Source organism: Phytophthora infestans, genomic scaffold (assembly GCF_000142945.1).
Source record: "Phytophthora infestans T30-4 supercont1.18 genomic scaffold, whole genome shotgun sequence".
NCBI classification, from domain to species: Eukaryota; Oomycota; class Peronosporomycetes; order Peronosporales; family Peronosporaceae; genus Phytophthora; species Phytophthora infestans.
This window is the reverse complement of record NW_003303741.1, coordinates 1,532,546-1,555,952: the sequence shown is the minus strand read 5'-3', so window position 1 is coordinate 1,555,952 and position 23,407 is coordinate 1,532,546. Positions and strand designations below refer to the sequence as shown.

The following is a 23,407-nucleotide window of genomic DNA, read 5'->3' as shown; positions in this document are numbered from 1 at the left end:
TGTCCATGATGGTGAAAAAATTCATTCGCGACCACCGTCAAGCAGCGAAAACGAAGAAACTCGAGAGAGACAGACTTATCTATTTAACCTTAGTTTCTAGATGTCTGGTAAATCCTAAGCCTGGTTAGCAACGCCGGTGTCTGCGCTGGATCCGGTGGTTGTGCGAGGCTTGTCAGCTCATGTGACTGCTCTCTTGGTTCGTCTTCCAGTGTATTGACACACCCCTGTAGTCGTGTTCCTTGCTCCATCCGTTCTGGTGAGCGGCGCTCGCGTTTCGCGAGCGCCGTTAGCTGCCTGAGTCCGGTTGTCCAAAACTCTTGTACTATGCCATCGATAGATGTCTCCTCGTGCTGAAATACGACTCGGTTTCTTTGGATTCACAGCGTGGTAATGCAGACACTGGATAGGATACGCCAGATCCTCGTCCATTCTTCTCGGTAGAGCTTCTCGTCCTCCGGATGAGCTGCTATGATGCTTCTCACTCTGGGCGTAATTAACGCCGGTGCTTTCCTGGCCGCGCAATTGCTGCGGTACTGTTCGCGACGACTGCTTTCTCTGTGATCTCCCGTCCAATGGCTGATTAGCTTGGACCAGCACTCCTGCGCACATGAACACTCCCAGAATATGTGCGCTAGGGTCTCCTTCACTCCTTGACACTCCGGCAACGTCCGGCAGCTATTATCCGTTAGTCGGCCTTCGTGGAAGAGATTTAGCTGTGCCACAGCGACCCGGTACGCCACCCAAACTTGGTACACTGTTAATTCGTTACCATGGGACCAGAGCTGCTTCGGTAGTTGGCTTAGGGCCCCGCATTGCCACTCGTCGGTTCTCCTCCGTACATCTAGTCCGTCCACTTGGGTCTTTAATCCTTTCTCTGCAACTTGGTAGCGTTTGAAAGGCTGCTTGTTGATAGCTGACAGCACTCGCTTGTTAGCAATTGTCGCCTGCACATCCCATTGTATGCCATGAATCGAGGGGTGTGCCTCGAAGACGATGCCCCCGTCATCCTGACTGTGCTGAAGCACCTGAATATCCGGGTGCACCTCTTCTGCTGTCGCGGGGCCCTCGACTACCCTCCAATGTATGCCGTTGGATTGTTGCTCGAGTTGGATGGTACATGCCCTCCCAGCGGCATTATCTGTCGATACTCCGATGGCGTGTGCCTGGCTCACACAACTCCAGTTGTAGGAGTTGATGAGCTCTGGTTGATTTCGTAGGCGTAAGGCCGGGTTGACCTGTATGGATTGCCCTATGTCTAACCGCGGCGAGCTCCTCAGAATCGCTATTGCCCAGCGCCGTAACGTTAGTTGGCGATGCCTCTGCTCTCCTGCCACGGGAATTATCATTGAGTATGTCCACTTGCCTGTCCTGTGAATTGCCAAGTCGGAGATCGAGCATTCCTGGATACGGTTATATTTTCGGCTGTTGAGTGTGGCTCCCGTGCTGTCTACGACCCACGGATTGTTAGCCCAACTGTACGTCGGCCAGAATTGCTCTTCCGACGTCGATTGTTCCCGATAGGGGGTTGGGAGCAATTGTGGGAGCTCCACTATCCACTCGCCATCTGAGAACCAGCTGATAGATCGTTTTGCCAAGTCGTCATCTGGAGGCTGGTCCTGCCGTAGGTCGTCGTTAGGCAACCGCGCTGTTTGCCACACCCATTCCCCCATTGTGTGCGCTAGTGCCACCCCGGGAGTATCCAAACTCCGTCGACTTCTGCCGGACAACTTTTTCCTGGGCGTTATACTGCCGTTCCAGGACTCCAGGAGACCCCTGAACATCCATGCCTTCCACGCATAAAAATACCGATCCTTCCGCTGGATTAACCATTGGAGAGTGTGCTTCGTTCGTTGCGTCTGACAGGCCAGTTCAATCGATGCCAATCCTGCTCCGCCTGCCTGTTTGGGTGTGAATAGAAGGGCTGGACTGATTTTATGGCGTGATGCCTCCGTCGAGGTAGTTTGGCGCCACAAAAACTGTTTCTGTAGGTTGTGAAGCTGCTTATTCGCCCACTTGGGCATGTCAAACACCGCCGCCGTGAAGAGAATCGACGGCAACATGATGACGTTGAGTATCTTGATCCTGAATTCGACACTAGTACCCAGCTTGGCCGCTGTCGCAAGACGCCTCTGCACTGCTCGAATTCTTTTTGCCCAATTGACGTCCGTGAGCTTGCCCGTTCCTACTTCATACCCCAGATATCTCACCGTGGCTCCCGGTTGAAGCACTGGGATCACGTGAAATTGGGGAACTTCCACTGCTTTGTTCAGAAAAATCGCGCAGCTTTTTGTGGGTTGGACATGCAGCCCCGACAAGCGCCCGAATTGCTCTACGATCTCCATAACTCGTGGTAGTTGCCGAGCCTCCTTCAAGAACACTGTGGAGTCATCTAAGAATGCCGAAAAGGTATGCTTGACCCCTGGCATCCCAGGGATTTCGATTCCAGAGAGTGTTGGGTCCTGTTGTATAGCCATAGAGAGAATTTCTGCTGCTAGGATAAACAGCAGAGGCGCTAATGGGCATCCTTGTCGGATACCAGACACAACTGGCTGCAGCTCCGACAGCTCTCCATTTACTAGAAATCGCGCTGTGGTTCCATCGTGCAGTTTCCGTATCATTTCGGTGAATTCCGGGGAGAACCCAAACTTGCGTAACACCAGAAAGAGAAATTCTCGCGTAACGGTGTCATACGCCTTACGAAAGTCTAGGAGAAGTATCAGTTCGCTGAACGCCGCTTTCAACTCGGGATGAGCTGTCGCTTTTGCTAATACTGCTAGCATCATCACTACCGTTTTAAGCATCTGCCTGCCGTGCACAAATCCCTGCTGGGATTCGCCAATTGGTTTCCCCAGCACCCGTTGAGTTCTTGTCGCTATGACTTTGGTGTGAACTTTGTAAGCTGTTTGCAACAACGAGATGGGCCTAAAGCTCATCGCATCCGTGGAGTCACCTTTCTTTCGTAGCGGGATGATAAGGCCCTCTAGGAACGATCGAGGATGGTCGGCTCCCTTCAAAAGCTCGTTTCCAATGGCCACCAATGCTGGTACCAGTACCGCTTGGTGACCCTTGAAAAAATCATTGTTTAACCCATCCGGCCCCGCCGCTTTATGACGATTCAGCGCCCGAATGGCCTGAATGACCTCATCCTCTGTAATGGGTTTCATCAGCTCCATGTTGTCCGCCATGGAGAGCAGCCGCTCAGCAGGTATGGTGACGAAATTGTCAAATTCTTTTTCTAGGGTCTGCCCTGCGTAAGCGTTGTGAACTTTGCCTAATATAGGCTGCCACTCGGACCCGAATTTGCTCGCTATGTTCATTCCCCGGGTAAACGGTTTTCCGTTGATTCGTTCAATCGAGGAGACCGTCTGGTCCTTCTCCCAGTTGGAGACGCGTTTGTAGTCCCATCGGAGTTGGTCCATCGTCCGCTCTAGCTTTTGACCTAGACGGATTAGGTGTTCTTGGCGTGCGTCCTCTTCGGAAACTTCTAGCAGTCCGCGTCTGGTGAAAATTTGTGCCCGGTTTTGGGCCCGCAACGCAGCTACTGACTGCTTCCGTCGCTGTGCCTCGCTCCGAGTGATTTGCCGTATGCAATCTCCACATTTTTCTGCCGTCTTATCCCACGTACGTGTCGATTCCTCTCTCCCAACTCCCACACGCATGAGTGCTTCCAATACCGCTGTTTGAACTCTTGCCGGCTGGGACGATCTAATTGGGTAGATCACTGACCTGCGTCTGCGACGTTGCCTCCCTGTGTGTACTTTGTCGCTGATATGTAGCCGTACCCGCTGATGGTCCGAGGGGGCCGCCGGTTCTGCTACTTCAACTCGGTCAATCTCTGCTGTCCAGCTACACGGGACGTAGTAGCGGTCAATTCTGCTTGCCGCATTAGGTCCCCAGTATGTAAAGAATTCGGTTGGGTCTTGGCCCTCTTCCTCCTCATCATCAGCTTGTTCTTCAAGAATCCGTGCATCTTCTAGCTGCAGTTGTTGAACAAGCCCGGTTAAGGCATTACTTTCTGGTCGACCTGACCGTTTGCCTCCAAGTCGGTCAAGAGGCGGACTCTGAACGCTGTTAAAGTCCCCTGCAATGAACGTGTCGGCAGTTGTCCACGTCCACTCTTTTAAGCGTGTGAAGAAAACTTCCCTGTCGCTGTGAAGGTTGGGCGCGTAGAGGTTTACGACCTGCAGTGTTCCAATTGTGATAGCTAGCACCCGATTAGTCCACTTGTCTTTTTGCCACGGACTCACCGTGTCTGCGATACTTGGGTTGAGTAGAATTGCTACCCCACCCTGTTTGCTGTCATGTATACTCCAATATGACAAGGTGGGCCCGCCTGACTGGATGCGTCGTCCCCACAATCGATGCCATTGTTGTTGGAGCTCCTCTGCTTCGGCCTCGGAGCTCACGTGAGTTTCTTGAATTAGCCATGCCATTGGCCTTTGTTGCACCGGTGTCCGGCGCCATGCACTGAGCCACTTCATCCTAGTTTCTTTGGTAAAGCCTCGGACGTTTTGGAGTTCAAGTCTGCGATGCCGCACTCGTCCTGTCCGTGGTTTTCTTCCCAACCTTCCGCCGTCCTCATTTCGCAAAAACATAGTCCGCCCGTACTCGTCACTGCCATCTCCTGTCCAACTCCCCCCCCCCCCCTTGGCGATCAGGAATTATGTGACTACTAATCATATTGGCTAGTTGGATCCGGTCCCCGTGTTCGATCTCTGTGTCGAAATAACGAGCCGTTCTAGTCCAGTTAACGTTCACTCCGTCTGGTGTAAACGCTTTCCTGAATGCATTTGCGTGAACCAGCCTGGAACGGACTCCTTGTTCGTCTACTTCCTCCTGGTGGGTTAGCACTTTGATATCTTTGTCATACAGTAGAGAGCAAAGAATGTGTTGTGCCAGTCGCAACTTGTTGGTAGTGTCGCACAGCTTCAAAATCTCGTCCTTGCCATATCCATTTCCTCGTAGTCGAGTCCAGTCGATAGTGTTGTCCGAAGCTTCGTCCAGATTTTTCGTTCTTGGGCGAGCTATCCTGGTTCGCCAGTCCTCAATCCATTGTTGCGTCGCTTTGTCCTTGCATCTCGTGACGTAAATGCCTAATTGGCCATGTAAACATTCCCGTCTCCACGCGGCCGTCCACTGTTGTAGTACCGGTTCCGCTACTGCTGTCAGCAATTCATCCGGATATGGGAACCGTTGTAGAAGACGAACGAGCTTGGCTGGTTCTCCTTTTGCTGCTGCTGCCCATTGCGTAGTATTTCCAGTGGCCAATGGGAACTGGGACTTGGCGGACGAAGGCCAGGTTGTCCCGAGCTGCTGCCACAGCTGCGACCAATTCGAACGGTTCACCGTCACGGCGTCATTCCCTGGCCCTACTTCATCCTCGTCCATTGGGGTCGGCTGATGCGTGTGAGATTGCGAGTCCTGTTTCGCCCGCACTAGAAGTCGTATTTGCTCGCCTTCCATCGGTGTGAGGGTGTGAGGCCTCTTTTGAACGGACTGCTTCGACTGGAAGTACTTTGGAGCTGCACTCCGAGTTTCCTGCGAGCTTTCTGGTGAACTGGACTCTGACGGAACGTAGTCTGCATCCGAGCCAATTTCTGCTTCTGGTTGCACCCCCTCCTCGTTATCCAATTCCTCCTGCGCTGTCTCAGCTGCAGACTGCTGCCATTGCCGAAGAACTGCAAGGGAAATCTGATACTGCTGCAACATGTGGCGTACAACCGGTGAATCTTGGGTATCCAGGCGGGTCGATAGTAACGCTGTTCGTTCCTCAAGTGAGAGCGCTGAGACAGTATTGACCAAAAAGGCTAGGAGTTCGGTGTACCTAGCCGGGTCTGCCTTGTCAAGGATCAAGTGGATCTCACATTTGAGATCATGCGGAATTGACATTCCTTTCATTCGTTGCTTCAATTCGGGAATGCTCCCGCTCCATTTGGCAGGGTCCCATGGATCCATATCTGCATCTTGGCCCTGATCCGCTGACGAACTGGAATCCGCCGCCCTCGCTGTAGCTGTCGACATCTGCACGGTTTCTCTACTCTCTGCATCGACTTCCGCCTCCTTAACCTCTTTTTGGCGCGTATGTACGAATGCGGAGTAGTGATTGCCCCAGAAACGGACAACTAGCGGCGGCGTCTTGTCTTTTCGTTTGGCCTTTCGGATTTCTGCTAAGCATCGCCCCACCTGGAGCGGAATCTGCTGCCCTGTGTCGTAAGTCTTGCGACCCTTGGACAGCAAACTGGGGCGATACTTGGAGCAGTATCAGAGATGTTTACCATCCGTGTTATAGGCTAGCACGTAGATTGGTCTCTGGAGAAAGTTTGCCGCCGCGGCCATGAGCTCGCTGCTGCCCCAGACTTCTCGCGGGAGAAGCTCATCCCGTTGCGACGACGAGCTCGCGAATTCCTCCAAATACCATCTAAATTGCTTGCTGGATTCTTTCGAGTCCATTCCATCCCAGCCCCGGCCTACGTTGACCAACGTATTGGTTCGCGTGAAGTGGTCGTATTGCTCTGCGTTGTCTAACAGCGCTGACCATTTAATGCCTCGCTTCAGCGTTGATGCGAGTTGTTCCAGTACCTTGCCATGCGCTGCAAGGTCATGGTCCACGATGGCCTGAGAAAGTGCCATCACCATGCAATTGCCGGTTGCTGGTGTTGCAACTTGTCGAAGTCCTAGCAAAGCCTCGATCTCCGGGAAAGACGTAACCGCTTGGCTCGCGTCCTCACTACTTAATAAAGAGCTGCCCTAAAACTGTGACATGGAATCCTTGAGGGTTTCCATCTCTTCCCGCTCCCGTTGCTTTAGCGCTACTAATTGGGGTGATTCAATAAGCTTTGGTGGTTTCGCCTTGACCAGGCGCAGTTGTGCTCGTTCCTGTGGCGTGAGAGTACGAGGCTTCGGACTTTCAGATTCCTCGCTGGACGATATCTCGACCGCAGCTTGGACTAAGGTAGCTTCTCTCTTCTCTTCCTGATCTCCTTTGTTCTCATCTTCTTCTTCGAATACTGCAAACCTAGAAGAGATTCCAAACCTTTTCTCGGCTAACGCTGCTGGATGCGCGTATAGGGTTCTCCCTCGCGAAAGCGGAACGGTGGCCCACTTCTTTTTGGGTTGAGGCGCTGGTGGCTGGGACTTGCGGTTGTTCGATGCTACCGGCCCCACCGGATACAAACCCGATGTTGACCCACTGACTCTCTGTGAGTCCAGGGAGCCGAGATCTGGTGCTGGCGGTGCTGCCGCCTCTCGCGCTTTGTTTTGGTGGGCTTGATGCACCGAGAGTCTTGTCTCTGCGGCTTTCTTGAACTCCGAGAGGCTGGCAAAAGGTCGCGCCATATCTTCCAACTTCGTTACCTCCGTGTCACTCGCTACGCGGCTGCCTTCTCCCTTGAGTTGCTCCACTGTGTACCGGCATCGCACCATCGTGTGCCCCACGTTCCCACATTGGAGACACTGCAGACGGTTTCCAACTGCTGGATGTTTAAGCACCAGTGGCCGACCATACCAAATTACTCGCACTATCCCTCGCAAAAATTCCGGGCATTCAGCTGTCTTCATCGTAAGTCTCCACACTACTGAAGATCTGGATTCCGGATAATAGACATCTAGGTTTTCAAACTCAATGTCTGCCTTAATGTGCGCCTGTAGGTACGCATTTAAGCGCCCAACATCCGTGCACCGGGGTACATTGAAGATGTCCACCACATATTCTCGCTGCGTGTCCGTCCGTACACCGTCGTTGCCCAATTGCCTGGCCCATATCGATCCTGTATCCGGCTGATGCGGGTTTCGAAGCCTGTAAACGGCTCGCTTGAACGGAAATTGGGTGTCCTGGAACCGACGGGCCGTTGCTCGGTCGAAAGTGTGGAAATGAATGCTGCGTTTCGTATGGTCATAGCTGATGGTCTTGACCAAATGCAGCATTTGACGTAAGTCGTTGCTCGAGACACCGTGCTCCTCTGCAGCTAACAAAATGTCATCCTTGAGTGCTCTGGTGGCTTGCCTACTGGGTTTGACAGTGACCCATCCTCTGAGCTGTAGGATGAGTTCTCCTTCGACATGTTTCTGGATCGTTCCGTAGAGACGGAGACGTTCCCTCGAGTCTAATACGCTCTTAAGGAAACCTGGCGCTTTCCGACATAGAATGGTTCCTTCCACCATGCCCGTGATGATCTTCCATTCGTCCTTGGTGCCTTCTCGAAGACCTCGTCCACTTGGTGCCGCTGGGGGCCTTTCACACAAATTTCGTAGCAATACGATGTCTGCTTTAGGAAAGACCGCTGGATTGAACATGTACATGGTGTACTGAGGAGTCCCCGCTTGGTCGGATTCAGTGTCTACTGCTCCACCAGCTCCAGTTCCTCGCTTGAGTTTTTCTGCCCATTGGTTGATCGGGGTCTCATGCGCCCATTTGACCCTGCTGACCATACTCTGCATGATGTGCTTGAAGGACCACGTTGTGTTGTAGAGGTCTAGGGTCGCCGCTGTTGCCAGCCGGACCCAGTCTACGTAGCTGCCTTCCGCCACTACACACGCTTCCTTGTACAACTTGCATAGCCAAGTTCGGTCCTCGCCTTTCAGCTTCGGATATTGCCGCTTATTTGCTGGCACCATCTCCACATCAACATTGACTGTATCGTGTACTATCGTGTACAACGTCACTATTGTCTCCATCCATTCCTCACGAGGCTTCTCCTGTGGCGCCACACTCATCGCCACTACCACTGCCCCGAATAATTCTTCCGGACAAGCCGGTGAAGGAGGTTGTCCCGTCTCTCCATCCTGGGTTCTCGCTGGCGCTGCTGGGGAATGACCGATGGATGGAGGATCTGCGTCTCCTGCTGCTTATACGGCTCCTGCTTGGCTCTCTATTGTTTCCGTTCGTCTTGGAGTGTCTCCGGATACCGACTCTGCCAGATCCGGTTGCGACTCTTCGCGTTGGGAATCCTGTGTTTCTCCAACGATGGAATCTTGGCTGGCCCCGAAGCTGCTATCATCGTGCTCGCTTTCCACGTGCTCCTGGTTCTCGCGGTCATCAGGATCCGGGGGCTTCCTCTCTTGCCCCGGCAGCTCTCTCTGGCCAGGCGCGTCGGAACCCGACATCATGCACTGCTGTGCCCGCCGAGTTCTTGCCTACTACACTTCTCGGACGTGTCACCCACTCCTGAGCGACTGTTTCCGTATAGGGTATTTTTACGAGTGAGAGGACGCATTATGAGAGATCAAGTTGTACGCATTAAGAGAGATCAAGTTGTCGTGAGTTGCGGCGCGTGACGCGCCGGCGTGAAGCCCGCGCGTTCAAGACGAATTCAGGCACGAAGTAAGTGGGATGATTGCACAACAGCTCCAGCTAGGCCGGCCGAGCCGGACCGGTCGTAGCTGGGGGGAGTACAGGAGTTCGTTTTCTTTTTAAGCTTCCTCAATTTCATTCATTCTGTCTTTTACTACACCTACAACAAGTGCGAAGATAACAAGGACTATTGACGATCTCAAAATTGTCTATCGTATGTGCAGCTACAAGTTGGTCGTACTTCACATCGTGTTAGGCGTACCTGACCTAAACTTGCGTCCCCTAACTAAAAGAGATAATAATTGTGAAATAAGACACTTCGACGAATGACTCTTCACCATTTTTCATGCCTGAAAAGAGCACAGCTGCTGATCGCTCCTGTTTGTTATAGTGCCTCCTGCTCACTCATGCGCACACGACGCTCTCTCTCTCTCTGCTGCGCCGGCCTCGTGCTGCCAAATGTGCCTACAAGTCTGTAACATGAATTGATTTATTGGATGTAGACAACGCTAAGTAGATGCTTTTGAAGAATAGCTGCATCATGAAAATACTGTATATATTCGGTTTAAATCTTCAGCTTCGAGCGAAAACCGGTTAGTTGTAATTATATCGTCTGCGAGGATCATTTCTTACAATTAGTGTAAGTTTGCGATATGCCCTAGTCTGCACACAGTAGACACTAAAAAACTATTTCTTAGAATATTTACAGCTCTTTATCTGTGCTCTATTAATACTAATGTAACAGGCCAATTATCTTGTCCGGCCGTGGAGCAGTCCACTAGTGCTGTGCTGGGGGCTCGCCCTGTAAGTCGTCTGTCGTCTACGAACGTGCTCGTGCTACTGGCCGACAGAAACCACTTGGTTCTGCGCCGGAACGCTCGCCTCGTGCCCGTTCCTATTTGTATTTACGTAACACTAGCCTCACTCCGCTAACGTACTCCTACTCAACCTCCAAATGCTATTCCAAGCACCAGCCTTCCACGCCGCTGCGCTACTTCGTCACACGGGCTCTCCTACACCGAACGCTACCCGCCTCACTCACGCAGACCTCAGGTGCCCCGTAGAGCTCCTCGCCACGCCACTCGAGTCGTCAACGATGCCCGTGCAGTCACCACGTGCGCCGCTTGCTGTAGTCGCTCACGAAGCGGGTTGGCCCTGCTCGTTCGCCTCCCTGCTTCGCTCGCTCTCCGTTTCGCACACTCGGACAGCCTTCGTCTGCCGGTCCTCGTGTACTCTCCACTCCGTTCACGCACTCGGTCGACTATTACGCCAACCTCGTACGCTCTTTCTACTCCGTTCACGTGCTTGGTCGACTGTTACGTCAACCGCGTACGTTCTTTCCACTCCGTTCGCACACTTGGTCGACTGCTACGTCAAACCTCGTGCGCTCTACCACTCCGTTTGCGTCTTCCACCGCAATTTGTGTCAGGACTGTGCTCCAAGCCGCAGATCCAAAAGTGAGCTGCCCCGCTCGTTCGCCTCACGCCGCTTCTCAACATCGGTACCTCACGCCGCGGCTGCCTCACGGTACTTCAACTCAGCTCACCCCACTATCTCCGTTCCTCCCACATCCACTCCGTTCCACTCCACCCCGTCCTCCGTTCCAGCTTAGGCTTTCGCGGCCACAGCCATCCGCCTCCGCGCCCACCTAAGCCTCCGCGCCCACATCAGCCTCCGCGCCCACCTAAGCCTCCGCGCCCACATCAGTTTCCGCGCCCATATCAGCTTCCTCCACCTCGTCTCCCAGACCTGACGTGCCGCCCATGTGCCATTCGTGCGACTGATCACCAACTGGCTCGACACCCACGTGGTCCACGTAACTTTCCGACTCGTTACACGCCTTCCTCCAACTCAGAGTCTTCCACGACTCTGTCGGCCATAAACAACTCGTCGTAGACTGCACTGGAGACCCATACACTCTCGGGAGCTCCCGCAGCACACACGTCGCGTCGCACGGACCGCAATTCGTACTCGAGGACGTAACATCCAGCCTTGTTTCGACGTCGTCGTCTTCGAATCTCCACCATTGCGCCACTCGTGACTCGCCAGGCTTCGTCACGGCCCACAGTTATCGCCTTACGTGTTGCCATTCTTGCTCCCGTTGCTGCCTGCACAGCTGCCGTCGCTGCTCCAGCAGTCGTGCTTGCTGGCGGGACATCTTCACCGGGCTCGCTCGGATCTTCATACTCCAACTGCCCTGTAATATCCGCCGCCGCGCGTTTCAGTAAGTCCGCCGGATAGTAGTAGGTGATCAGAAACGACACGTGAGCTATAAATCGCTCTGGCACGCCGTTCTGATCTTCTCGTTCGACCAAAACGTTTTCAAAACCCGCGGGCTCGATAATCGTCATTGGCCCCATCCATTGATGGACAAATTTACTCGCCTTAGCTCCGCGTGGCGGTCGGTACAGCCACACCCGATCACCTGGTTGAAACTCGCGCCGATTCCTCGCCTTCCGATTGTAGTAGTGCGCTTGCCGGAGCTGCTCTCGCTCCCGCGCGCTCTCAGCCACCTCGTAACTCTTTTTCATTGCTGCCACTAACTGTCGGTGGCAATCCGACAACTCTCCCGCTTCCGTCACTCCGTTCACACTTAGCAACTCGTTGGGACTCCGCAATCTTCTACCCATCATAAGCACATTAGGCGAAAGCGCCACCATTGAGTGCCTTCCGGAGCTGTAGGCGTATACAGCGAAAGACACCCACGTAGCCCAGCTGTTTTGTGCGTCCGATTGCATGTATGTGGCCACGCAATCCTTCCACGTGCGGTGAAACCGCTCAACCAGCCCGATCATCTGGGGCCGATAAGATACTGGATTAATCTGCTCGGCTTGCAGCATCACAACCAAATTCTCAATTACCAGCATCCGTCAATAGCTCGCGAAACACGCCAAATTTTAGCACCACTTCCTCCATTAAGAACCTCGCCACATTCTCCGCCGTGTGCCGCTTGACAGACTTTGCCACCGCGTAACGAGTGACGTACTCGACGGCAGCGATAACGTATCTCTGTCCGCCACCGGCCACTGGTAAGGGTCCAGCGACGTCTAAGGCACACCGGTCACCTACGTCCCCACCGCGAATACTGCGCAAGGGTGGAATTACCTCGCGTGGCTTGGCTTTCCTGCTACCGCACTCCTGACAGCCTCGCACCCAAAGTTTCACCTCACTATGCAGGTCTGGCCACCAATAGTGCGCCGCTATCCTCTCGTACGTGTGTGGGGCTCGTAGATGCCCCGCCCACACTGAGTCGTGATGTAACTTAAAAGCCACCGGCCAAAGCTCTGGGGGAAGCACCACCCGTCGTCCCCGTGGCGTCTTGATCGACACCAGGTTGTGCCGCACCTCCACTGTCATTCCACGATACTCGCGCGCCTTGAGCACTCTCTGCACCAGGCGACTCCGTGACTGTGCCGCAATCACCGCAGCGTCTGTTAACTGTAGGGTTGGCGGTCGTCGCTGCTCGAGCTAATCCCGTGCGTCTTCACTGACTGGGACCCGTATCACGCCATCCATTACCTGGGACTCTTGAAGACCATCGGGGCCCCGTATCGGGTAACGCTGCTCATCCGCGTTGCCTCTTTCCACCTCATCCAACCTTTGTGTAGATCGTGCTGCCGTGAGCGTCCGACGCCGATTGCCCGTACCTTCCGCCCGCACGTCCGCTCTCGCTGGTCGCCTCCGTGCAGTTACCGCCGTGGGTTCCAGTCTGCCACCATCGTCTCGCTCACGCTCAATCACCACTGCGGTCGTACGCGGTCGCTTAGCCGTGCCGTCTGGCCCAAGCAGGTCAAAGCGCACTCGCCATTGCCCTCGTCGTTCGCCACTATCCGAGCGCACCGTCGCTTCTTCCGTCGACTGCTGCTGCTCAACAGTCGTCACCACCGGCGCCTTTGCTGCTTCCAGCCGTCGCTTGACCGCTCGCTTAAACGGCCGTGTCGATTCTGCAGCGGGTGCGCCGCCATCAGGACTGCTCGCCTTCTCCAGTTGACGCGACTTAATGTCATCGCGCGCCTTCTCCAGCCTCAGCGACTTATCAGTGCTGCGCGCCTTCTCCAGTTGTCGAGACCCGCCGCCTGAGCACTCGCTCTCTGCAACCACGCTTCCTCTCGCTAACGCTCCGTCGTTCGTCGTGATTACCGCGCCGTCCTCGTTCACTGCCGTTAGTCTCTCTTCCGCCGTGGGCGCTGGTTGCGCTTCAACCGCTCCATCCCGTCCAAGGTCTGCCCGGACTTCCGATGCCAGTCTCACTTCGTCGTCGTGGCCCACACCTGCATCCATCTCCGTCCGCGCATCACTTACTGCGTCAGCTACAACGCCCGCCGCCGCATTCCTCGTTCCCACCACAACTACACTCGCCGCTCCCTGTCGAGACCGCCGCCGCCGTCCCACCGCTGCTGCAACCACTGCCAGCGCCCTAGAGAGAGCATCGGCCACCACGTTGGTACTGCCAGGCCGATACTCCACCGTGAACTCGAGCTCCTGAAGGGGCAACGCCCAACGATGCAGTTTACCCGTCAAGCTGGGGCTGGTCATCAGCCACTTTAGGGCTGCATGATCCGTTACGATGGTAAACGTCCTGCCGTCCAAATACGACCGAAACAACTTGACAGACCAGACGACCGCTAAACACTCCAGCTCCGTGATACCGTAGTTAGCCTCGGTAGGACTATTGACTTTACTCGCGTAAGCCACCGGTTGCCATCCATTCCCGTGATCTTGCATAAGACAGGCACCCAGCCCGACCTTGCTCGCGTCCGTCACTACACGAAATGGCAGCTCAACGTTCGGATAGATCAGCAAAGATTTGGTCGTTTGGATCATCTTTACGTACTCGAACGCCGATTCCTGCGCTGGTGTCCATTCCCATTCTGCGTCCTTGCGCAACAACTTGGTCATCGGCGCCATGAGCGACCCGAACCCTTCAATGAATCGCCGGTAATAACCCGCCAGGTATACAAAGCGCTTAACTTCCACGGCGTCGACTGGACGTGGGAAGTCTCGCACCGCCGTCACCAACCTCTCCAGTGGCCGCACGCCGTCCGAGCTCAATTCGTGTCCCAGGTACTCCATCTTCCGCGTCGCAAACACGCACTTCTTCAGCTTTAACGTCAATCCCGCAGCCGCCAGACGCTCCAATACACACGCCACCTCAACTACGTGACGCTCAATACCGCCGCGCGTGAAGGCGACGATATCGTCCAGGTACACTAAGCAGGTCAACCACGTAAGTCCCCGCAGCACGCTATTCATCATCCGCTGGAACGTGGAGGGTGCGTTCGCTAACCCGAACGGCATCCTCACGAACTGGTACAGACCTTGCTTGGTGGTGAAGGCCGTCTTGGGACGATCAGCCTCCGCGACTCTTATCTGCCAGTAGCTCGTTTTAAGGTCCAAAGTCGTGAACAGCACGGCGCCTCCTAACACTTCCAGAGTCTCGTCTATCCTTGGCAGGGGATAGACGTCCTTCTTCGTCACCTTATTCAACGCTCTGTAGTCAATGCAAAATCGTACCTCGCCATCCTTCTTCTTGACGAGGACCACCGGGAATCCCCACGCACCTTCTCCTTCCTCGATAACACCGGCACCAAGCATTTTCGTCACGTTGCTGGTAACAACCGGGTCGTCAGTCTCCGCCAATCGTCTTTTCTTCAACATGATAGGGGCCGCGTCTCCAGTGTCGATGTCGTGCTCCACATTTAGTGTCGTCGCAGGCGGACACTCCTCAGTGTTCTCCGTGGTCTTCCTGTACGCCCTCAGCAACTTCATCACCAGCTCTCTACTGTCCTCGTCTTTCTCGCCGATCCTGACCTCGTCCTCATTAGCCAACGGGGTGCCCACATCGCCCAACTCGCCCATCCACGTTAGTACTTGCTCACGCTGCAACTTCCGTACTGAGTCCAGCGCGCAAGTCTGCTTGACTCGACACCACGCCATCAGCACCCTCCGTCCGGCTGCCGTTATCACCTTCCGTTCGCACATATCGCGCCGCGGCCATGGCTGGTCGCACCGTGACCCGTGAGCGCCCTGCACGCTCCTTATCCTCCAACATCACATCCGCCTTCATGCACTGCATCACCGCACCCACCCCCGCTATCTCGTCTGCTCCGCCACTCAACTCATCACCTTCTGCTGTCGTATCCGGCCTCTCACTCACCGCCTCCTCACCGCCGGTATCGCAACCAATAGCCGCATCACCGCTCTTGGCCTGCTCCGGTTGTCGGGGATCCGTCATTGATGTCGGACGCCGTGGTCCCGTCACTGCACTTCTAGTTTTCCGACGGCTTCTCCGCTCCTGTCCGACGCTTCATGTACTCGTCATTGCGTGACTTGGCCTCTGCTTTAGTGCAATCCCGTGCGAAGTGCACGGGCTCGCCGCACGCAAAGCACTTCGGCGGGTTTGGGCAGTGTATTCTTATATGACCGGGTTGCTTACAGCCGAAGCACATCACCGTATCACCGCCTCTGAGTGCTCCCGCCGCCGTTGGGTCACCGTCTTGTCCCTTCGCCTGTCGAACCGCCGCCTTTAACTTCTTCTTCACCGGTACGCCGTCTGATTCCTCGTCGCTTGAGTCCCGCTCGCGCTGACGCCGCCCCTTACGCTCCGTCTTCTTACCCACTTGCTGCTGCAAATTCCTCTCGCTGCGCTTCGACGCCTCCCAGTTTTTCCCGTTCCACGTGTGCCCGGGTGGCACATCCCACGTACTCGAATAAGCGTTCCAGACACCCTGTGGGTTCGTGAAGAGAGCCATACTCCTGACCTCACATCTGCTGACTCCGTACCATGCCCCATCGTGGATGGCAGCCCTGCTCCACCAGCTCCTGGAATTACCATCGTCTGTCCCATCGTGCCTGCCATGGGTATGATGTATGGGTTCGGCGCAGTGGCCCACGCCTGCCCGATGTTCATCATGCCCTGCGCGACATTACCCATCGGGTCGTCGATCTTCGTGGCTTTCGCAACAGCCCTCTCTAACGTCCTCGGCTTCGGTCGCTGCTGCACCAGTTTCTTCGTTGCCTTGTCCAGGCATCTGTAAAACTGTGCCAACAGGACACGCTCGCTCACCTTATTCTTGCCTACGAGGTCTCGAAGTACCGCCGCATAGTCCGCATAAGTTTCTCCCGGAGCCATACGCCGCCCATTAACAAGCCATTCCGCCGTCGATTTATCCAGTCTTTCTCCATACCGTCGCTGCAACGATTTCTTCAGGTACGACCATGTCCGCTTGCTATCGGGAAGCCTGCGATCCATGTTGACCCACCACCGTGCAGCGTTCTCCATCAGCTTGTTCCCGAGGATAAAATAGAGCGCCCTATCTGTCCACTGACCACGTCCGGACTCCTCCGCACCTTTCAACGCCAAATCGACGCGGTCGATCCACGTGGACACGGACACTTTCGGGGAGGGCGTGTACGTGGGGGGTTCAAGGTCCTTCACACTCCTCTTAGCGGGCTCCCATTGTCCCCTCCGCTCTTGTCGTTCGTGCCGTTTCCGATGCCCTCGTCGCCGGTGTGACCGCCTCAACTGCCTGGAGCCCTCGTCAGGGTCGGACTGGCTCCCGCTGTCATCGCCCTCACTGCTATCGTCGTCACTGGATTCACTCTCACTACTCGAGCTGCTGGAGCTGCTCGAGTCGCCACTGAACGCACCGCTTGAGTCGTCGCTGCTGTCGTCTCCTCCGGGTGACCCTGAGGACCTCACTCGCGCCGATCGTCGCGCCGTGCTTCGCCGCCGTTGCTCTCCTTCCTCCTCAGAATCGTCACTCCCGCTGTCATGTCACCTTGGTCGCCTCGTACGCTCCGAGGTGCGTCGTCTCGACTCCTCCCGAGTCCGCTGGCGCTCCGACTGGGGCTCACCGTGCCCAGCGTCGCTCGGATCTTGGTGCAGACGTGTCACCATCGCCCGTAACTCGCCAATAGTTGCAGCCATCGCGTCCACCGTCGATTGCGAAACCGTCCTGTCCTGTTCCGGTGCCCCGTCATCTTCTGCTTCTTCTCGCGCGTACCTTATTGCACTCTCTGCCGCCTGATCCTTATTGAGAGGCGAGTGGTCGGTTGTGATTGGGTGCGCGTCGTCGTCGCCCACACCAGGGTGCAATTGTACCGCAACGCCGTCATTCGCCGCCTCCAGCCTCAACACCGTGCGTTCCGACACAGACTCTGCCTGCGTAGCGCCTTCCTGTCGATTCTCCGTGCTGTCCTCGCCATCTCCATCTCCAGCGGGAACGTCTCGCGTCGTCTCCTTGTCGTGACCACGTTTCTGGCCTTTCGCGTACCGTGGTGAAGTCCGAGTCTTCACCCTCGTTGCCTTAGATGCTGCCGACTTCGTTCTCGTCCTCGTAATCGCCATTTCGTCTTGTACTGCTCGTCGGTTGCTTGCTTTAGGCCCCTGTATGACCACCATGTAACAGGCCAATTATCTTGTCCGGCCGTGGGGCAGATCGTATTGCTCCACTAGTGCTGCGCTGGGGGCTCGCCCTGTAAGTCGTCTGTCGTCTACGAACGTGCTCGTGCTACTGGCCGACAGAAACCACTTGGTTCTGCGCCGGAACGTTCGCCTCGCGCCCGTTCCTATTTGTATTTACGTAACACTAGCCTCACTCCGCTAACGTACTCCTACTCAACCTCCAAATGCTATTCCAAGCACCAGCCTTTCACGCCGCTGCGCTACTTCGTCACACGGGCTCTCCTACACCGAACGCTACCCGCCTCACTCACGCAGACCTCAGGTGCCCCGTAGAGCTCCTCGCCACGCCACTCGAGACGTCAACGATGCCCGTGCAGTCACCACGTGCGCCGCTTGCTGTAATCGCTCACGAAGCGGGTTGGCCCTGCTCGTTCGCCTCCCTGCTTCGCTCGCTCTCCGTTTCGCACACTCGGACAGCCTTCGTCTGCCGGTCCTCGTGTACTCTCCACTCCGCTCACGCACTCGGTCGACTATTACGCCAACCTCGTACGCTCTTTCTACTCCGTTCACGTGCTTGGTCGACTGTTACGTCAACCGCGTACGCTCTTTCCACTCCGTTCGCACACTTGGTCGACTGTTACGTCAAACCTCGTGCGCTCTACCACTCCGTTTGCGTCTTCCACCGCAATTTGTGTCAGGACTGTGCTCCAAGCCGCAGATCCAAAAGTGAGCTGCCCCGCTCGTTCGCCTCACGCCGCTTCTCAACATCGGTACCTCACGCCGAGGCTGCCTCACGGTACTTCAACTCAGCTCACCCCACTATCTCCGTTCCTCCCACATCCACTCCGTTCCACTCCACCCCGTCCTCCGTTCCAGCTTAGGCTTTCGCGGCCACAGCCATCCGCCTCCGCGCCCACGTCAGCCTCCGCGCCCACCTAAGCCTCCGCGCCCACATCAGCCTCCGCGCCCACCTAAGCCTCCGCGCCCACATCAGCTTCCGCGCCCATATCAGCCTCCGCGCCTATATCAGCTTCCTCCACCTCGTCTCCCAGACCTGACGTGCCGCCCGTGTGCCATTCGTGCGACTGATCACCAACTGGCTCGACACCCACGTGGTCCACGTAGCTTTCCGACTCGTTACACTAATAACGATATAAAGCGAGGTCTGGTAGTACACTTCGTGACAGGTGTTGGCTGTCCAGGAACCCAGGGGCAATCTGAATTGCGACTTCACCAACGATGCCGATTCAGATTGGTAAGGAATAACGTAGAGAAATTTAAATTGAAACCATTTTTAATTATCAACTTGAGCTGCCACGACTATTCAACGTATCACTACCGCACAGTTGTTTTATTTGATTCGCGAACAGTAATATCTGGTTGGTACTATGAATGTGACCAATGAGCTACAGCGAGACGTTGTTGACCCGTAGGCGAACGTCGTCTGCTCAACGCAATACGGTAGCTTCTGGGTACCGATGCTTGCGTGACCATGAACGATTCTAACGTAATCAACAAGTTATTTTAGCGGCAATAACTATTACCACTGTTATCTTGGAGGGCAATTTTTTAAATTATATCGATTCGGGACAGCCTGCACCAGCCGTGCGCCTTCCACGCGGACCACACACACTGACATGGTTTCTCTACATGTAATCCATGTTCATTTTCCATAAGTTGCGCAGTCAATACTAACGTTAGATTGATCAAAACTCCAAAAAACTGGTGCGGTGCTCGATGCGGCAACAAATTTCCTTTTTCTCTTGGATCTTGCGCTCCTCATTCGATCCTTGTTTTCCCGGGTACATCTATTGCAGGACTAACTTGCTCACACTTTTATAAAACCAAGTTAAACTCTGTCGTACTTAAACGAGTTTTGGCTTTTTTTCTAGGACAAAAGTGTTGAGGTTGAGTTTATTCGCTAAAAGTGGCATAAAATATATTTTCACATTCTGTAAGACAATTCAAGTCATCAGTAAAGTTTTAATTTTCATCAGTCCTGTTCGATGCTGGGCGGCGATCGGCTACGTTCTTGTCTCCTCGGCACTCGTTCCCCACCGCGATGGTTCGCTTCTCTACCAACGTCATCCGCAAAGCCATCTGAAACGTATGACTCGTTAGTGAAAAGCGGGGATTTGGCTTTCGACGCCAAACAGGCTGCTATCGCACGCCGGTTTCTTGACAAACTGCATTCTCGCCTCAGCGGCTACGAGCTACCCGTGTTCCAGCCATCAATGCGTCAAACGGTGGCTGGAAGCGAAGACAAGGATGCGGAAGAAGCGGGTGAGCAATCAATGATGGTCCCTCGTGGTCTGTACGTCCATGGAGGCGTTGGAACAGGCAAGTCCATGCTGCTGGATCTCTTCTTCCGGGGCGCCAGCGTGCAGCGCAAGCGCCGCGTTCATTTCAACGAGTTTATGCTGGAAGTGCAGACACGACTGAATCAGGAAAAGAAGGAGCAGCTGGATCGTTACGGTAGACAGCGACACATTGTGCTGGACCAGAGTCGAGATGTGGTGCTACAGGTGGCGCACGCTATTGCGGACGAGAGCCATTTGCTGTGTTTCGACGAGTTTCAAGTCACTGATGTGGCAGACGCTCTTATTATGAGGAAGCTGTTTGGTGTGCTCTTTGCGCGTGGAGTCGTGATGGTTGCAACGTCAAATACCTCGCCACAGGTATGCGAAACTGCACATGGGGATCAGGTGTTGATAGCTGGTAGCTGACCCCCCCAGTATGGCTTTCTTGTGCTAGGATTTATACAAGGACGGAACGAACCGCGAGTATTTCTTGCCGTTTCTGGATCAACTGGCGCGGCATACGAGGGTGGTGCCGATGAACTCAGACGTGGACTACAGATTTCTATGCGAGCCTGTGGGTGGTGAGGAGACGTTCTTGTCCCCGTTGACGGATGTTACAAAGCACAAGATGGACGCTGTGTATAAAGATCTGCTGGTGCTTGGCGATGAAGGTCTTGCCGAGGACAACGGCAGTGTTCAGGACGAGCACTTGCGTGTTCCTGTGATGATGGGACGTACTCTGGATGTCCGAGGCCACGCAAAGAGCGGTGTATGTCGCGCGTCTTTCAGTCAGTTGTGCGACACCGAGAAAGGTGCTGCAGACTACAAGGCGATGGCGGAGTGCTTCCATACTCTGGTACTCGACGACGTACCTGCTTTGAATATGGCACAGCACGACCAAGCACGACGATTTATACTGCTAGTAGACGAGTTGTACGAGCACCGCACGCGGCTTGTATTATCGACCGAAGCCGCCGAGCCTCGAGCCATTTTTCTATTTGATGATGACAGCGTACGTGCAGCGTCGGAAGGAGCCAATAGCCCTGCTGCACTCGAGGAGGAGAAGCAGCGAGTGAACAAGGAGAATGCAGCTGTAGGCGTGCCTACTACCAGTTCTTGGGATGCCGCTGTAGGTGCCTATGGTCCGTCGCAAATGGCCGGGTTGGACGTGGGCAACCTGGTTGCGCTGAAAGACCTGAAAGTTGCTTTCAAGCGCGCTGTATCACGACTGCGCGAGATGCAAAGTGAGCGATACCTGGAGGAAAACAGCCGTTGGCGTCCTAAACGAAGGGAACGACGCCAACAAGTTGCTCAGACTATCAATCAACAAAACTACATGTAGAACTTTTTGTAATGCCGATGCAATGGATTATGTTTTTGTAAGCTACACTATTCCAGGTACACCACATCACTTTTATGATGTACCCAACGTCACGTTCTTCAGTTTTTTCGCTATGGCGCCTTCACTGTCTTCTCGTCCTGCGTCTTCAAGTGACAACGAGTCTGTGGACCTGGAATGTGGCCTCACCGCCAGCCAGCACCCTCTCACACGCCGTCAGATGGAGCGCGACCTGGTCCTCATCTTTGACTCACGAGAACTTCGCCGCAATGAGGCCTGGTTTCTGGTCGAAACCAAGTGGCTTGACGCTTGGATGAGCTACGTCTTGGGCGACGATGATGACGCCAACGCACCGAAGAGACTAGGTCCTCTGACAAATGATACTCTTTTTGATCGAGAAGAGTTCCGCGTACGAGACAATCTTACACAGACAAAAGACTATCGGGGTGTGAACCCGCAGGTGTACGCGCTCTATGCAGAGCTGTACGGGACAGACGATGCCAAACCCATTGCACGCTGGACACTGGACATATACGCCACGCCAGTCATGATTGATGATGCTCGGGAAATGTTGCACGTCCCAAGACTGAAGGCGCGATCCTTAGTGACGGAGATGAACGAGGAGCTTCAGAGTCACGAGAAGGGGCTGGAAGGACTGAAGGCGAGAGAAGAAGAGGACAAAGAGAGCTGGACGTACAGATGCTTGTGTCGCTGTGAGTTTCTGGTCCCGTGTCTGAACCGATTGCTGGGAGGCGGCCCGACGTACAAGCAGGAGAAAGAGACGAGCTGGAGCGAGTACCTCAATTGCTGCTGTAAGAGAAAGAGGAGGCGTGGGAAGAAAAATAAGAAGATAAAGACGAGTAAGAAGATTAGAGAGGAGGAAGAGAATAGTAGTGATGAGACGAGCAGTGACGAGGAGACCCAAGGGTTATTGGGATGAGACTTTTTTATGAAGAATGGAGCGTGTACCGTAGATGCTCTACAATTAGTTGGTAGTTTGTTATAATTGGTTTTACTGTAAAATTTAATCGTTACCAGTATGCGCTTCTTGTCGTGCCTTGGAATTATCACCGTCTCCCCATTGCAGCAGATGCTTCCGAGATGGTCGCCATGGCAAAACCCACAGAATGCCTGCGATTCAAACACGTTGTCAAGGTGACAACAAGTTTTCAGTTTCGAATAAAAAAATCAAGCAAACCTGCAAATGGTTTAGGCCACGAAGGCTGTCGGTGATTTGTGGGCCTGTTGTGCTCTGGTTTATCGTTTCTGCCTGACAGATACGCAGAAAACGTTTCCTCGTCTTCCAGTGTTTGGTCGTCAAAACAGAGTTGGAGATCTCCGTCCTCTTGTTTTCGATAAGAGGAAACAAGAGAAAAACGTTTCTGTACCAGATCCTGCGGAGACGACATGCAGTTTAAAGGGTTGACCATTCGGAAAGGAACTGGACGACATACCCGCAGTTCACTGACGGGAATGGATGATGCTACACGCAACGAGAAGTACGGACTACCGTCGTATCAGCTTAATATGTTCCATTCGCACAAGTACCGACCAACGTACACTGAGCTCTCCAATCCATGACGGAAAGAACGCGCATCTCGCACCCAAACGTGAACGAAGTTGTCGAGGGCTTGCAGCTTTCTCCCAGTCCTCTCAACGCACTGACACTCTCCCTCTGCCAGTACACGCTCGTAAGCAACTGTTCCAAATTCACGCTTGGCTTCATTAGATTCTTGTGGGTTTGGCTGGCCATTGGACGCGAATGTGGCGGCTGAGACGGCGGCCAGGATCGCGGTAGACGCAGTGAGTGCGTCTTCATCGGTCGGATCTTTCCCCATTCTTCGTTTCCCAGTTTCTCTAGTTGAAGCGCCGCACTATATCCGTCACACTCAACTGATACCCATGCAGTCAATCGGCGGCATCGGTGACCATCTTCATAAGCGCGACTTCAAACGCCGCCTCACGTCTCCACGCTCGCCGATACTGCAGAAGCTTCGGCTTGGAGGTAGCGTTGGCAACACATGGTGCCCACTTCGACTCAAGGACCGACGAGAAGAAGCGATTGCTCGACA

The 23,407-nt window shown here is 54.4% G+C and overlaps 3 protein-coding genes across 3 annotated transcripts; all 3 read left to right on the top strand.

Annotated features, from left to right (window-relative positions):
• Positions 1-9,635: 9,635 nt before the first annotated feature.
• PITG_10495 (uncharacterized protein) lies at positions 9,636-10,750 on the top strand (the record flags this gene model as incomplete). The annotated part of the gene is made up of 3 exons (XM_002902232.1): positions 9,636-9,669; positions 10,035-10,198; positions 10,343-10,750. 3 exons carry the CDS (start codon positions 9,636-9,638, stop codon positions 10,748-10,750), a joined length of 606 nt encoding a protein of 201 aa, XP_002902278.1.
• Positions 10,751-17,827: 7,077 nt separating this feature from the next.
• Positions 17,828-18,754, top strand: PITG_10493 (uncharacterized protein; the record flags this gene model as incomplete). The annotated part of the gene is made up of 2 exons (XM_002902231.1): positions 17,828-18,080; positions 18,594-18,754. The coding sequence occupies 2 exons, from the start codon at positions 17,921-17,923 to the stop codon at positions 18,752-18,754; spliced, it is 321 nt and encodes a 106-aa protein (XP_002902277.1).
• A 1,239-nt stretch (positions 18,755-19,993) lies between these two features.
• Positions 19,994-21,338, top strand: PITG_10492 (lactation elevated protein 1; the record flags this gene model as incomplete). The annotated part of the gene is made up of 2 exons (XM_002902230.1): positions 19,994-20,374; positions 20,451-21,338. 2 exons carry the CDS (start codon positions 19,994-19,996, stop codon positions 21,336-21,338), a joined length of 1,269 nt encoding a protein of 422 aa, XP_002902276.1.
• Positions 21,339-23,407: the final 2,069 nt, after the last annotated feature.